Source organism: Cebus imitator, unplaced genomic scaffold (genome assembly GCF_001604975.1).
Source record: "Cebus imitator isolate Cc_AM_T3 unplaced genomic scaffold, Cebus_imitator-1.0 Scaffold33, whole genome shotgun sequence".
Lineage (NCBI taxonomy): Eukaryota > Metazoa > Chordata > Mammalia > Primates > Cebidae > Cebus > Cebus imitator.
The window spans coordinates 6,759,394-6,776,782 of record NW_016107348.1 but is presented as its reverse complement, the minus strand read 5'-3'; the positions used below and the strand labels follow the sequence as shown (position 1 = coordinate 6,776,782).

The window sequence follows — 17,389 nt, the reverse complement described above, 5'->3', positions numbered from 1 at the left end:
TCATACTAGTTGGGAACATTAAGTTTGGAATATATATTCACAGAAGAATTTGCTTGAGGATTGAAATTTCCTTGAAAGACCTTTTTTTAATTTAAAGTAGAAGCCACCTTCTTTGTAACTGCTTAGGACAAGGTCATAGATTTTCTCTTTTTTTTTTGCTTTCTTTTTTTTTTTTTGTGAGACAAAGTCTCTTTCTGTCTTCCAGGCTGGAGTGCAGTGGCACAATATTGGCTCACTGCAACCTCTGCTTCCCAGGTTCAAGCAATTCTCCTGCCTCAGCCTTCCAAGTCGCTAGAATTATAGGCATCCGCCACCATACCTGGCTAATTTTTGTATTTTTAGTGGAGACGGGGTTTCACCATGTTGGCCAGGCTAGTCTCAGATTCCTGACCTCAGGTGATCCGCCCTCCTCGGCCTCCAAAAGTGCTGGGATTACAGGCATAAGCCACTGCGCTCAGCCTGCATTGCTTTAAAGAGGTACTGGTCTGCCTATTTGTAAAATATATTTTGTAGTTTATGACTAAATCGGCTTCTCTGCAATATGTGGTATTATTCATTCACCCATCCATCCATCCATCCACATCAAACTTACTCATTTTGTTCTTCTGGGAACAACCTTGTTAGTTTCTATGACACATTTTTTAGCGGGTTTTCCTCTGACCTCTTAGGCTCTTCCTTCTCAGTTTCTTATCTAGAGTCTCTCTTACTAGCTCGCTTCTTATAAGGTTCCCCTGAGAGCCATCCTATTACTCTTCTGTATACATTCTTTTTACCTTCTCCAAGTGATTTCATCTGTTACCTATATAGTTATGTCTGCAAGCGTATGTTTTTAACTCTTCTCTCTCCTAAATGATAGGCTTGTATTTATGGCCGCAGGGAGGGCAGCTTCATGTGGTCCACAGGTACCTCAAATATCACACAAAAAAAATTAGGAGCAATGATCCATTAGAAACTGAAGTGAAAAAGAAATTTTTCACTTCAGTTTCTAATGGATCATCGCTCCTAATTTTTTTCTCCTTTTTTTCCCCATTTTACTTGATAACACTTAGCCTACTGTCTCGTCCATATTGGGAACTAGATATAAATACTGAATAAATTAAATATTAAGTGAACTAGATATAAATAATAAATACTTTTCCTATTTGAAAGAAATGACGATGGAAGAGAAGGGGAAATGGAGAGGCAAAATGGGTAAAAAGAGGCAGGAACAGAAGTTAATGACATATAAGTAATATGTAATGAATATAAATTTACCATCTAATAACTTACTATTTAATAGTAAATTAATCCTTTTACAGGGCGTATAACAGCATTTCTCATAACCTGCCTGAAGTGTCTTTTAAAATGATAGTCATTTACAAATAAGTCATTTAACATCAGTGCATGCTTATCGAATTTTAAGAAGTATTAGTTCTCCACTGGAATAAAGTTATTTCATCTAGTTTTCTTATTTAAAAATATGTTTGTGAATAAGCTTTATAAATCAAAGGTAAATTTCAGCTTATAATCTCAATAATTAAAAAGTTTAAACAAATACAATCAAAATAAAGAGGGCTTAAAAGTTATACATGAGTGTTTTAAAGTACATAAGATACAGGTAAATATACTAGAAATGGAAATCCTTCTTAGCTGATAGCCACAGCTGAGTCAAAAGTTGTGATTATTTATAAGAATTACCTTAATTAGTAACAAATGATAAAAATTCAACTGTGAATATCTTCTCTCTGATTATAATAGTAATCCTATCTCCCACCACGCAAACGCCTGTGTTCTCTCTCTCACATACACACATACACACAGTTTGCATATATAATTTGGCCTTTTGGCTTATTTTCTTTCCAATGAGGACCCACCACTAGTTCCTAGAGAAGGCCCAATCATGATGAGATGCTGGCTGTGGAAAGTAAAGGGCATGTTACTCAGGCAGATGAGGAGAACCCTTCAACATCAAAGTTATAAGAAAGCTCATCTAGAGTTGCTCTTGAAGTAGTTACATGAACTGATACCCACGGCAGTTCAGCACCATGTAAATGTACTAATTATTGTTCATCTACATATTATAATCAATTTTAGCTACATGGATGAATGTCATTTTAAGTGGCACAAAAACCAAAGGCTGCATCATTTGCTTTCAAGAGCTGATCACACTTACCCCAAATGTTGACATTGTAGTTTTTTTCAGTTTTTCCAGCAACATTTGTTGCTTCACAAGTGTAGCGACCGGTGTCTTGAACCTGAGCAACTTCAATCTGAAAACAAAACCATCCTTTGAAATCACTTTCTAACTTGGGGGTTTTCTATTAATACTATTTGTGATTTCTCATTTTTACTCTGAAGATTCGCAAACATGTAAAAAGTAGAAAGAACAGCAATATAAATGGCTATATGCCTATCACCCAGTTTCAACACAACAAGATTCAACCATTTTCATCTACGCCATACCTTATTTTAAACTGGTTTATATTAGGGGTTGAAGGTCTAGAATGGCCTTTTAAATACAACTCAGATAAAAAATAACAAAAAGGTACAATTTCTGATAAAATCATTTAAGACTTTAAAATATAGAATCCTTATACATCCAGGAAATTGTCGAGTAAAATAACAGCCTTACTCTTGAGACCAATAATATTACATATATCTTTCTCCCATGCTGGGTTTGTAAGCTTCTTTAAGCTAAGTATTACATTAGCCTCAATCTCCTGGATCCCAGTTTGGTGTTTGGCAGATGAATGAGCATCAGAAAATATTTTTCATGTATTTATGTATAACATGTATCAATGCTCATTCATTCATTGACCATCTGCAGTTACTACAAATCTTGTACTAGGTACAGTAGGTAGAAGATATAAAGAGATATAATGTCACATATGGTTTCTGATTGAAGTTTGCAATCTAGTTGAGAATATAAAGAATGTGAACATAAAAAATAATTTAACAAATTATAATAATATAAGGTAATACAAAAGATACAACAAGCAGTATGTGACTTATTGCCAACTAAGTTTGCCATCAATAATTTCTAAAACATTCAATGATCACCGAAGTTAGAGTGATGATCTGAAGTATTTGGCTTAGCAGGGGTGCACAGAAGGCAGTCAATAAACACTAATCATCTGATGTGAACAATAAAGCTGGAACTGGGTAACAGCACAGACAGAGAACCAAAGAATACTAGACTTGAAAGAGTATGTAAAATACAATCTCCTCATTTTACAGATAAGGAAACTCAATCAATCAAGAGATCTAAATTGCTCAAAGTCACACAATTAGTGGCAGGCCCACGCAAATCTGGGGTTCCAAGTCCTTAAAGCCAGTATGCACAGGTCCGCATGTCTCATAAAAAGAGTCGGGGAGGGATTAATAGAGAGGAGGAATTAATATTTATTGAGTGACTACTGCGTGCCAGGCAAAACAAAATGGTAAGATTCTATTACTTGATTTTTTAAAAAGACGTGTGTGAATGGTAGCGCACAGGGAAGATATTTTTAACTGACTAATTAGGATTGCATTCCATAAAAGTTTTCATTCCTCTGGTCTTCTCCCTAAACCCCTCAATGGGACAAACTTCTGTACTCACTGAGATTTGCATTCATGCAGTTGACTCCCTGTGTCATTTGGTCAGAGATAAGGTTTGAGAATTTTACCAGATGCTTTCTAGAAAGCTGGGCTCAGCCCCCAAGAATGGGCCATGCTTTTTCCTTCTTTTTTTGTTTTTCTTTTTCTCAACCTGTAGTAGCATCTGGGCTTAATGTTGGCTTCTAAGTCAAAGACTAAATATTTTTCTTATCTATGGATGTGCCAAACAGTCTTTTATGAAGGAAAGTTACAGTACAAATTTTTGAAAAGCCTTTTTTAAATTCTGCTATTTTTAATTTTTGTTCTACAGATGATTTTTGACTAAGTTTAAACTCATGAATTGTTATACTAATCTGCAGTTAAAAAAAAAGAATTTTTTAGATGATTCTATAAAAAAATATTGTGTAGCTCAATTAGCTCACCCCTCTTTCTTTTGGCAGTGGTTCTGGTCTGTCCTTTCTCACCCAGCTCTGTTAGTATAGAATCATAATTCTCAAGATCTCCATCCTTTGCCTCTAACATACTCCTTCGTACTCCTTCTCACTCACCCCATGCTTCCGTCTTCCTTAGGTAAGCTGCCCAGCTTACTGCCTGTCATCAATTTCTCAAGGCTCTCTTTATCAGTAATAACCCTCCTTTAGCAAGAGACTATACGGTGGTTAGTAGCATGGGCTCTGAAGCCATACTCCCTGTGTTCTAATCCAATTTCTGTCTTTCAGTAACTGTCGGCAGATTACTTAGCTGGTCTTTTGATTTCTCAGTTGGGTTATTATGAGGATTTTATAAACATTTGGCCATCTTCTGTCCTCCTGAATCTGAATTCCTCAGGCTGACTTTCAATGCCATACTTTATTTCATTTACATCAACCTTTTCAACATTATTTCCAAATATTCCCTTTTTAAATTCTGTGTTTCAGCCAAACTAGCTGAGCTTGCTTCCCTTGCCTTTTATCTCATCTACCGTTAAAACACTAAGTGTTCCTTCAAGACTAGTCCTGGCAACCAGAGCCTCACCTTTTGCCATCCCCCAAAATGTATTATCTGTACCATCCACTTGGTAATTGACTCAGACTTACAGTACTCGTTGCATTTTTCAACTAAACTGTTACTTAATTTTTTATGTATTTATGTGAGACTGGAAGACATCAAGGAAATGAAGTGTGTGTGTGTGTGTGTGTTTAGACAGCATCTTGCTCTGTCACCCAGTCTGGAGTGCAGTGGTGTGATCTCAACTCACTGCAACCTCTGCCTCCCAGGTTCAGGCAGTTCTCTTGCCTCAGCCTCCCAAGAAGTTGGGATTACAGGCGCATGACACCATGCTGGGCTAATTTTTGTATTTTTAGTAGAGACAGGTTTTACCATGTTAGCCAGGCTGGTCTCGAACTCAAGAAAATTAGCTGGGTGTGGTGGCGCATGCCTGTAATCCCAGCTACTCGGGAGGCTGAGGCAGGAAAATCGCTTGAACCTGGGAGGCAGAGGTTGCAGTGAGCCAAGATCGCATCATTGCACTCCAACCTGGGCCACCAAGCAAGACTCTGTCAAAAAAAAAAAAAAAAAAAAAGGCATTCCTAGAATTATGTAAGAGAAAATTAGTCCAACACAAGACAAAAATAAATGAATGTATATCCTTACCTTTAGCACACTTCCATTTTTAGATATACTGAGGCCTGGTTTCTTCAGCAAGGGGTGGCCATCTTTTAACCAAGTAACAGTAGGTGGGGGAATAGCATCACTTTGACATAGTAACTCCACAGCTTGGCTAATGAGGACAGAGACATTCTGTTCTTCTCCCATAATATTTGGTGGAACTAAGTGAAAGATGAGTTTTCTCTCAGGAAAGGCCAGCACACTGTTTATATTCATTAATTTGCAGGACATATAATGAAAACCTTTATTTTGCTTTTTAAGATGTATGATCACAATCATTCCAATATACCTTCTTTGCATCACTTGGTTCAGACAGAATCAAGTACTAATAAATCACTGATTAATGTGTTTCTGTTGAATAACAATACTTCTCACTAACTTTTAATTTAAAAAACTTTTAGAATGGAAAGTTCTCATCAAGTGCCCAATTAAGAAACTTCTAGAACTAGATGTTACAGCTTAAGGTTTTCAAAGTAATAAATAACTCATGAAATATTTTAGAAACAATAACAAACTAAGAGTGAATACATATTCAATATTTGTAATTTTTACAAAAGAAATTTCATAGTCACAGAGGCAACATTAAAAAACAGAGTTGGAGGATATCATCTCACAGTGTGCAAAACATAAAACTGGTGTCAGATCATAGCTTGTGCAAAATAATATGACCAATTGACAGTAAAGCTGGGAGTCTTCAGACTTGCAGCGTAGTGTTCTACTTGGTTTCCCATGGTGCTTTGTCAACTTTCTATGGAGTGAAGACCATGTAGGGTAAGTGACACAATAAAGAACAAATCAATTAAATGACCAGCTGTACAACATACTCACAATTACATAAGAAGAGGAAATGAGTAGAAATTTTTTTTTTTTTTTTGAGACGGAGTTTCACTCATGTTACCCAGCCTGGAGTGCAATGGCGCGATCTCGGCTCACTGCAACCTCTGCCTCCTGGGTTCAAGCAATTTTCCTGCCTCAGCCTCCCGAATAGCTGGGGTTACAGAGGCTCACTACCATGCCCAGTTATTTCTTTTGTGTGTGCGTGTGTGTTTTTAGTAGAGACAGGGTTTCACCATGTTGGCCAGGCTGGTCTCAAACTCCTGACCTCAGGTGATCTACCTGCCTTGGCCTCCCAAAGTGCTGGGATTAAAGGCGTGAGTCACCACTCTTGGCCTAATTATTGCCACTTTCTAAAGATGGCATGAAAACAGATTCACCAGTCCTAGCACTCAAGAAACCCTAACTAGAATAGCTGATTTCACAGCTTGGAAATAATTTTAGGTAAAGTTTGGCTACATTGAATAAAAAAGTACCTTTACTATATAAAAATAGGTTTGTCTTAGATTATTTGTAGAATTTACAAAAGAGCATGAGCTCATTAAGACTGCAGAAGTGAAAGTTGGAAACAATTCAAAACTTCAGAATGCTAATTCATTTCCAAACATATTTTCCTTCAGTTACTTTTCTTTACAGCTAAATGAGTTAAATTAAGTTCAAAAGGAAACCATATTTTTTAAATAAGAGAAAAAATGCAAAAACAATTGAAGCAAATCTAATTACAGCCGAGGATATATGTTACCGAAACATGTACTTTTTTTTCTGTCCTGTCTCTCATTTCCAACTTTTTGTTTAGTCTGAGAGGAGAACAAGGGTTCTACCCTTTAGATCCTCAGCTTCCTGAGATGTAATCCCTATTTTGCTTTGTGGTTATGTTGCTTAGGAAGGGATGCGTTCTGGACCTGTTTCTCATCCTAAGCACTGTTTGTTAAATTTAATTACCAAAATCAGTGTTGCCATAGTTACCTGGAAGCTGAAGAATGTGTTATCTCCAAGAAAGTTCTCTGAGCTTAAGTTTAAAGAAATGGTACTACATGAATACAAATCTTTTAAAAACTCAATTCTTTTGTTTCAATATTTCATGGTGTGGCAAAACATACTGTGAATTATACCAGAGAGAAAAAGTTTTTAATGAACTACCCACAATTGTAGGAAAAGCTATTTTGCCTACTCTCTACTTCTCCCACCCCACCCTACAAGATCATACCCCCCAGTGTAAACCTGAAGGTGATTTACCTCTGGGAATTAACATTCATTAGGCTCCAATTAGACACACATCACCAAAGTTGCTACTACAAATATAAGAAGATAATTTATGGAAATAACACTAATAGTGAAATACAGATTGGAAACTGATTTTAGATTAAAAACCTGTTTTAATTTTACACTTTTTCAGCACTGTGCTGCATGTGTATTTAATGGCTAAACACATACACACATTTGCGAACATATATATCAGTTATTATTTGACTTTTGTATCAGAGGAAAGATCCTGATTTTCAGCCTTAGGAAGTGGCATAGAAGTATCTTAGAAAATGATAAAGAATAGTGATGCATATTTCTGTAATTTCTGGAAAATATCAACCCTTTATTATCTCCCAGGTTCATACTTGATACTAGCCAGTGTTGAAATGTAAGGAGACCACCTCAGACTTCAGCGTTGACTAAAACCCAGTCAATACCAATGTCACCCTCTACTTGCTTCCTAATGACTGACGAACTATTGTGTTACATACATACAATGATTGATGAATCAGTATCAAAGAGTATTTTAGAACAGACTTTCCAGTTCTTCAGAAAGCATAAAAGTGACCCAGTTCAGAGAAGGAGTTTAAATTCCTGGGGTTGGGCATTATAGACCTAAAATTATAGGTCTATAGACCTCAAAAACCTAAGCAAATCTGAATGCTGGATGTGAATTCATGCCGATTGCAGTAGCAACAGAAAAGAAAGAGCATAGAAAACTCTTTGGGAGTGTACCGATGCCAACTAAAACTTTTACTTTCATTGGATATGTATGATATCCATATTATAACAAGAGGTCTTTTTACTAAAAAACTATATAACAATATATGTTATTTGTGATCATTACGTTTGCATTGGCAAACTTATAAAGAGGAGACAACATGGTCCACATTGCCTGGAGGTAAATTTTTTTTAAAAGGTAATATATTTCAAATAGGAATGAATTATTTGGAAGTGAGGTAGGACTTTAGGAGAAGGCCTGCATTCTGCATTAACAGAAACTCTTCAAGAAGTCATAAAAGAAATAATTTCATTATTCCATGAACTAAGGAATATAATGCAAATAAAGGCATAGAAAAAAGTCTAAAAGAATTCTGAATGTAAAGTTGTACTGCAATGTGAACTAATGAGCATAATATATAAATGGAGATCAAGAGGCCCCAATTTTTTTCCGGGGCTCTTCTGCTGTGATGGGATCAGGCATTCCCTTTTGTGAGCATTGTGAGCAGCATTGAGGGTGGACAATAACTTGAATTTTGCCTAAATTTATATTGAGCTGAACATTTTGCTTCTTATAGAGCCTTTAATTCACAAACATAGTATTGATCACAAAATATGCTGATTATAAATGATTAGAAAGTAATAAAAATCATGACTTTGAGTAGTATGAATGAAGAAAGCTACTTGAAAAGATACTTGCTTCAGTAAGAAGATTCTCTCTTCAAAGGGCAGAGCTGCTATCCACAGTCATGGTTTTCAGAGTACTCTATAAAACCAACACCCTGCTTACTGGATGTGTGCATTTTACTTTCTCAGAACTTTAAGAAAGAAAATCATCCAAGGTCAGATATAAGGCAGAAGAGAATTTGATTTGAATTGATCCTGTGATATCATTTCTAAGGTTCATTGTTCTTTACTGTCAACTTCCCTTAACTTTCTCAATGATTTTTAGGACCCAAACACATCTACATCAGAGCAGAATTAATTACTAAAATGTCTCACCATATACTCTGAGGTCAACGTCCCTTTGTTTTTCCCCAGCAGCATTCACTGCCACGCAGGTGTACCTTCCTGTGTCACTGATTTGTGCACTGGTCAGTGCTAGGATTCGACCACCAGAGAGAACCTATCAATGATAAGAACACTAAATAACAAAAATGTTCCTGAGAATAGTAGGTATAACAGACTTTTTCTCTTTTTTTTTTTTTTTAAGGCTAATAAGTTGACATTTGCCTTTTAGGAAGATTTTCTGTTGGATATTTTCAACTAGGCAAACATCATATAATACCCTTTTCATCTTTTCAGTGGAAGGATGTAAGAGGCTAGAATTAAATTTGGTAATGACCACTGAAAATAAGTCTTTACATACAGCATCAAATGAAAGTCAAATTCTATCCATACTCACTATAAAGAGATAGAAAGAGAGGATAGAATTAAATTTGGTAACAACCACTGAAAACAAGTCTTTACATACAGCATCAAATTGAAGTCAAATTTTATCCATACTCACTACTAAAGAGATAGAAAGATGCCAGGAAAGAAACATGAGTGGGAATAAGAGGAGCTAATTCTCTTTCTAATTTTTCTTTGGGTGAATAGGCAAGAAGCTAAAATTAACAACAAAATAGTAGCCAAATTAAGTAATAAGCTACATTGATTATCCTTTTATCCCCTGGGTTCAGTTGTATTTCTAAATCATTGACATTAACTCTGGATCTTCTATGATCCCAAATTTTGAAAACATTAGATTTTCAAGAAAACCTGAAGAAGCAGAATGTTAAGAGAACTATGCTTTCTGTTAGGCAAGAGAAAATTAAATTTTAAATTAGGTATACGTGCATTTCTGTATTTTTAATTTTGATTCAATATAATGCATTTAAAATTTTTCTAGGACTCCAATTTTATTTATCATGATATTTTCATTATAATTTTTCTTACTGTATTATTTGATGTTTTTATAAAAGTATATATGCTCTGTATAGTCTCTGATTCATTATTATTTCAAGACATTTAAACCTAAATTCTACCAGAAAATTCCTGTTTGTTGATTAACATTTCTTTGTGTAAAGTATCTATTATGGCAGTGGCAGAACATAGAGTGGGGCAGGTATAAAGTAACAAATATCTAAAATAAATGGTCAAAATATAACACCTACAAGTAAGGCAAGGGAACTCTTAGAAACAGTGAGCTTTTAATGAATCGTTTAGGTATCCCAGTTATGCGTCCATGGTGTTTATGGTGGCATATGTGTAATTTAAAAAATAGCATCTGTTAATCCTTGTTCTCTAAATCTCTTCAACAGTTTTACCTTTGTGTACTTCCTGTACTGAATAATCAGGTTGTAAATTCCACCAATGAAATGAATGAAGGTACCTGTATTCCATTAGAAAAACTAGAAACAGGACTTCCATCTTTCAACCAGGTCAGACTTGGGGCAGGAATACCTCTGGCTTCACATTCTAACCTCACCGGATTATTAACCACCACTGCCACCATGTTATTGCTGCCAGAAATTGAAGGGGGTACTGGAAAAAAAAAAGAAAATAAGAAATGTTAATATCACAGAGTTTGTGATCTCAAGTGATGAAAACCATATGTAATGTCTACAGTATTGTGTTCTTATTGGAGGGTTTGTTTGTTTGTTTTTGGCAAGTTCTTTCACATCTCTTATTTAAGATCTAATAATAGCCATCCTGTGAGGTAAATAGAGCAAGTATCAATTTGTCTATTTTCAGATGAGGAAAAAGGTTTTGCCAATTTGTTTAAGAAATCAGTTTTTAATGCCAGAGTGGATTTTTATTTCTTGATTTCTTGTGTGTGTGTGTGTGTGCATGTATGCGCAGTATACCCCTTCACTGCTTCCACTGTAATAAGTTAATTACCAAATCCTCTTGAAAGCATTATTAGAGATAATCACTCAAAAACATGTCATTAACTAATACCTATGATTCTTTTAGAAAGCATTTACAAGCAGGGTTTTTTTGTCATTAGCTAACAGTATCATTGATTATTTCAACAACTCATTGAAAACAAACTTTAGTCAACAGCATGTGAAAATTGAGCATTTTGATAGGAATCAGGAATAAGCACACATATGGGTTTTAGAACACTGTGCCCTTACCTAAAGATGACAATAACACACTCTGTTAAATGCTTACGCTAGAATTTTGTAGAAGCACTTAATCATTTTAAATGCTTCTTTACCCCAGAATGAATCTAGGTGAAGTAGCACTAACCGTGAACTTGCAGACTGTAAAATAATTCTGTAGCTCCCGCTGAGTTGATGGCCACACATTTATACATGCCAGCATCTGAGATTTGGGCACTTTCGATATCAATGATCTGTCCTCTGTTCAAGAAAGTCATGCTGGTGGAACCTGAGAGTAGGCGATTATCTTTGTACCATGTAATAACTGAAAGAAGAAGGGGAGAAGATGGTCTATGTAAACATTTTTTAAATTATATTTACTAAATCGGATCTTAGCTAAGTCACAACTCCTTTATTCTCATACTTATCATTTGAATTTAATCTGATTAAGTAATTATCTCTTTAGCTTTGATTTTTAAGAGAAAGTAATTCTAAGAAAAATACCAAGAGCCAAGTCGGAGAATCTTGAAATGAATTTAGAGGAAAGATATTCTTTACTATCTTTAATATATCAATATTATTTAATAGCAAACTTTCAACCTATCTATTTTTTTGTTGTATGTTTCTTCTCATCTATAGAATTTTGGCTATATGTCTAATCAAACCAAACACGATACACACTATTAGCCTCAAAAAATGTATGTTGTTATTGATTCATATGAATAATCTACCAGTGACGGGAATATACAAAATAAAGTGGTAGTCTCATCAGAATGACGATTTGATCTAGTTTCATTAAGATACTTTTAAGTTAAAAAAACTTTCAGCATAAATGGATGTAAACCACCACGTGGGTCTTGTGGCCACAATATTGACAATAAAATGATTAAGGTATTCACATATTTCTACATTGTTTAAATACATTGTTTCATGCAGTTAAAAGCAATAAAAATTCAAAAATGTTATCTACCTAATATTCTTATCAATGTTTCACTCATGAAATATATTCTATAACCTGTTCTTTAATAGTAATTAGTATATTATGCACAAAAGCAGTTGCAGTTACTCTCAGAAATCTTAAAATATTAAGTTATAGAGTCCAAAAGTAAACATACCAGGCACAGGATTTCCAGCTGCCTTGCACTCCAGCTGTACAGGGTTGCTCACCACCACAGTCTCATTCAGCATCTTCCCTGAGTCTTCCAGACTAGGTGGTTCTGTAAGAGGCCCAAACAGATAATTATTTCTTATTAATAGTATTTTTAAGCTGAAATTGTTTGCTCAATTCAAATTATAATTTTTCTTCCTTTCTTATTTTTTTTCACATATACATACTGATCTATTTGGAATAAAAGTATTCTATTAAATAGATTGAAGAACAGGATTAAAAAAAATCTTAAGTTTTCTGGATCACACATTTCTCTGTGTCCAGATAGGAAAATCTTTAGAATTAAAGAAAAGTTAAAGAAACATTTTTTATAGTACTTAATCTGATTGGTTTGGTGAGTAACTATCTTTGCCAAGAAGTAATTAATCTACTAAATTTGAACTCTTCCAGTGAAGAAGAAATCAACATCTTAAAATATCTTACTTAATCTTTGGACAGTAATTTGGATAGTATCTTTGGACTGTCTTAAACTATTTCAGAAAAATTAGAATAATTTTTGCATGTGTCTTGGCAGGATTTTTCTTTTGATATAAAATTTATACTTAAGTTAATCACAAAATAAAACAGAAAAGTACATTTTCAACTTTAAATAATTACTGATAATGCTGATCTGTTGTTATTTAACGTACTTGGAAAGTAGGAATTCATAAAGTCTGAGAAGCATAATGTAAAAGAAATAACTTGGAACATTAATGCCATGTTTTCAACAGTATCTCAAGAAGTGTGAGAGGCATACCAGGGTTTACAAAATTACAAGTGAACTAAAGATTGTGTCTTGTTTGAAGAAGATACTGTAAATTAGTATCTGAAGTTGATAGAAAAACACACATTTTAAGGATTTGCTAAATTTAACTAATTCAATGCACTAGAGACCCTCAACCCACATACAATCAATAAATCCATCAATCCATTAATCTACCAAAAACAGGAAAGGGGGAAAGAAGGACAGAAAACAAGAAAAAATAGTAGAATTAAGTAAAATGGCAGAAATAAAATTAAATATATAAAGATGAATGAGTTCATTTCATTGTTTAATAGACAGTTTTAACATTTAAAATAGTGACTTTTTGACACTTTAATACTTACATGGATGATATGGTTTGGCCATGTCCCCACCCAAATCTCATCTTTAATTGTAATTCCCATAATTCCCTCATGTTGTGGGAGAGACCCAGTGGTAGATAACTGAATCATGCAGGCAGTTTCCCCCATACTGTACTTGTGCTAGTGAATAAGTCTCATGAGATCTGATGATTTAGAACCATGAGACTGGCGTGGCTCTCATTCTCTTGTCTGCCCCCATGTGAGACGTGTCTTTTGCCGTCCTCCATGATCAAGGCCTCCCCAGCTATCTGGAAATGTGAGTCCATTAAACCCCTTTCTCTTGTAAATTACCTGGTCTCAGGTATGTCTTTATCAGGGCAGCATGAAAATGGACGAATACAATGGGTTACAATGATTTTTTTAATTAAAAAATCTAAGTGGATAAGGAGCACAAAACCCACAAAAAATATTACAATAAGGAGCTGGATGAAGATATACAACAATTTGAGATCAATTTCTGACAACTATACAAAGCAAAAATTATTGAACGTGACAAAGCAACATGATTTGTAGTAACATGCTACAATTGATGAATAATATTATATAATAACAGTACTTTATGCATTGACCAACAAAGCAAAAATTGTTAAGAAGCAAGGAAAATTTGAAAACTCTAAAAGTGGTGTATTTTAATATGTCCTCCTCAGAACTTGGCATGTAGTGAAACAAAAAATGCAATAGAAAGAATATGAAAAATAAAAGTACCCATCCAGATTGTGTATGCATATATGTATGTGTGTGTTTGGGGATTTGTAGTTATCAAAGAATATATATGTTTTTCAAATGACAATGGATAATTTTCAAAATGAAATATTAGCCCACAAAATACCAATTAAAGTATTTTATATTCACAATTTAATAAAACTATAAAATATAAATAAGCAACAAAATTATAAAGCTATATCTACATGGGAAAAAATCTCATTAAAGATAAAATCAAGATAAGAGCATAAGTTTAGAAAAACATAAAATGAAACTGATTAATATTAAAACCTATAGGATGTCACTAAAGCCAAATTAGCATATTTTAAAACTAAGAAATAATGAAAACAAAGTCCTAAGCACTCAACCCAGAATTTAGAAGAAGACCAATACAATAAACCAAAAGAGACTAGAAATAAGTAATAGAAATAAAAGCAGAAAACAAACAAAATCAAAGAAGATAATAAAACTCAAAGTTGTTTTTTAATAAGTCTAAAATAAAGTCTGTTTTCAAAAGTAGATGTCCTTTGGGTCAGATCTCTTTTGTTCTGGGAGTTGTTCCCAAAGACTCACCCTAGAACCATCCTCTACTCTTAAAATTCCTTTTGTATTCATTTAATTCCATGTAGTAACCCTAACTGTTTGAAATGCCTAGAATGTTTCTGTTTTCTGCACTGAATTCTGATTATCAACACAATATTTATGGACATAAAATCTCTAAATATGGCTATCTAACTTTTCCAACTGGAAAAGAAAAAAGGAAAAATAATCAGTCCATGGCACATTCTTTCAAAATAGCTTTTTAAATACTTGAAGCCTTCTGGACTGAAGTGCTCACTGAAGAATTTGACAGACTACATAGCTGCTGCAATAAAACACTATGATGGGAATAAGAAATACAAGAGCTATGGAATGGGTTGGTGATTTCTCACTTCACTAGAGAATTTAAAAAAAGAAAGATCGGATGTCAGCAACAATGCCAGACTAAGGACCAAAAAATCTACTCCTTCATTAAAGAAAGAAAAACATGGAAAACATCATCAAAATCAACCTTCTCAGAAGTTGGGAAATTAACCAAAGACTTGCAAAAATCCAAAAAGTATTTATTAAAAATAAATAGCTAAACTTCATTAAGAACAGTGAGTTTTGTGGCATTTTAACTGACCTAGCCCTGTCATCCTCTCTCCAGCTCAGTCAAACTTGAAAACAAAGAGTCCAATGGTCACAGTGAAAAAAGCAGCCTACCAGATACTGAAGGAAGTGCAACAGGTTTTGAGCTACCCGAAAGTATCATTCTGAGAGAACTGTCATTATTTGACCTGTCTGGCCTTTCCTTGAAAATCCCTATTTGCATGATTTGTCTTTATTTAACCAGACTCAAGGTTCTGTCAGCTCAAACCTTTTCCTCAGGGGGATTTTAACGTCTGTAAAAACAGACTTCATCAAACATATACAGAAAAGTTAGTTTCCTTGTACTTCTATAACAAATTATCTCAAACTTGGTAGCTTAAACAATACAAATTTATCTTATAGTTTTATAGGTCAGAAGTCCAACATGGCCTGACTGGGTTAATATTAAGGTATCAGCAGAGCTGAACTCCCTTCTGGAGGGTCTAGAGGAGAATCTGTTTCCTTGCCTTTTCCAACTTCTAGAGGCCATTTCCTCCATCTTCAAAGCCAGCAATGGGCAGGGCATATGAGGATATGTGGAGCATTCTTCTCACATTATGTCACTCTGATATTCTGCTTCCCTTTTCCACATTTCCTTATGATTACATTGGGTTCATCCAGATAATTAGGGATTATTTTCCTATTTTAAGGTCAAGTGATTAACAACCTTAATTGCCCTTTACGATGTAACCTAACATATTAATAAGTTCAAGGATAAGGATATGAACATTTGGGAGAATGCCAGTATTCCACCTACTTAGTAATGAATCAAGGTACAACAATGAAAACCAGCAACAAAAACGATGACAATAAAAACCATGAGGAGAGAAAGATATGATTTCTGGAGTTGCCACATTATATTATTTAAAATATCTACTTTTTCAACAAAAAAAATCACATATTCTAAGAAACAAGATAGCATGGCTCATACACAGAAAAAGAAGCAGAACAGAAACTGTCCATCAAGAAACCTAGATATTGGATTTACTAGACAAAAACTTTAAATCAGCTATTTCACATACAACTGGCCCTCTCTATCTGCAGTGTCAATCAACCACAGATTAGAAATTTTTTAAAATAAAAAAGAATAATACAACAATAAAAATTAATACAAATAAACATAATAAACTACTAATTACATAGCATTCACATTGTATTGAGAATTAAGTTATCTAGAGATATTAAACTATACAAGAGGATGTGCTACATACAAATATTATATAATTTAATGTTTATCTCATAGTTTTGGAGTACAGGTGGCTTTTGATTACATGGATAAGTTCTTTAGCGGTGATTTCTGAGATTTTAGTATACCCATCACTCGAAGAGTGTATGCTGTACCGGATATGTTATCTTTTATCCCTCATCCCCCTGTCGTACTTCCCCCATGAATCCCCAAAGTCCATTATATCATTCTTCTGCCTTTGCATCCTCATGACTTAGCTCCCACTTATAAGTGAGAACATACAAGATTTGGTTTTCCATTCCTGAGTTACTTCACTTAGAATAATGGCCTCCAGCTCCAACCAAGTTGCTGCAAAAGACATTATTTTATTCCTTTTTATGGCTGAGTAGTATTCCATGAGACATATATATATATATACACACACACACACACACACACACACACACATATTTGTGTATATATATATACACACACATATATATACATATATATGCATATATGTATATACACACACATATACATATATATGTATATACACACACACATATACATATATATGTATATGTATATGTGTGTGTGTATATATATATATGTGTGTATATATATATATACACACACACACACACACACACACACATACATACACACACCACATTTTCTGTATCCACTCATTGGTTGATGGGCACTTAGCTTGGTTCCGTATCTTTGCAAATGCAAACTGTGCTGCTGTAAACATGCATGTGCATGTGTCTTTTTCATATAATGACTGCTTTTCCTTTAGGTAGATACCCAGTAGTGAGATTGCTGGTTCAAATGGCAGTTCTATTTTTGGTACTTGAAGTAATCTCCATACTGTTCTCCATAGTGGTTGTACTAATTTACATTCCCACCAGCAGTGCAAAAGTATTCCCTTTCACCACATGCACACCAACATCTTTTTTTTTTTCT

At 34.4% G+C, this 17,389-nt stretch overlaps 1 protein-coding gene across 3 annotated transcripts in view; it reads right to left on the bottom strand.

Annotated features, from left to right (window-relative positions):
* Positions 1–17,389, bottom strand: part of HMCN1 (hemicentin 1) — a 455,928-nt gene that overhangs the window by 140,495 nt on the left and 298,044 nt on the right. For all 3 annotated transcript variants that reach the window (XM_017524525.2, XM_017524527.2, XM_017524530.2), the window contains exons 37-42: positions 12,227–12,328; positions 11,260–11,436; positions 10,397–10,548; positions 9,025–9,148; positions 5,209–5,384; positions 2,153–2,249 (exon numbers count right to left, since the gene is read on the bottom strand). In XM_017524525.2, the coding sequence (XP_017380014.1) occupies positions 2,153–2,249; positions 5,209–5,384; positions 9,025–9,148; positions 10,397–10,548; positions 11,260–11,436; positions 12,227–12,328 (828 nt within the window). The remainder of the gene's footprint in view (positions 1–2,152; positions 2,250–5,208; positions 5,385–9,024; positions 9,149–10,396; positions 10,549–11,259; positions 11,437–12,226; positions 12,329–17,389) is intronic.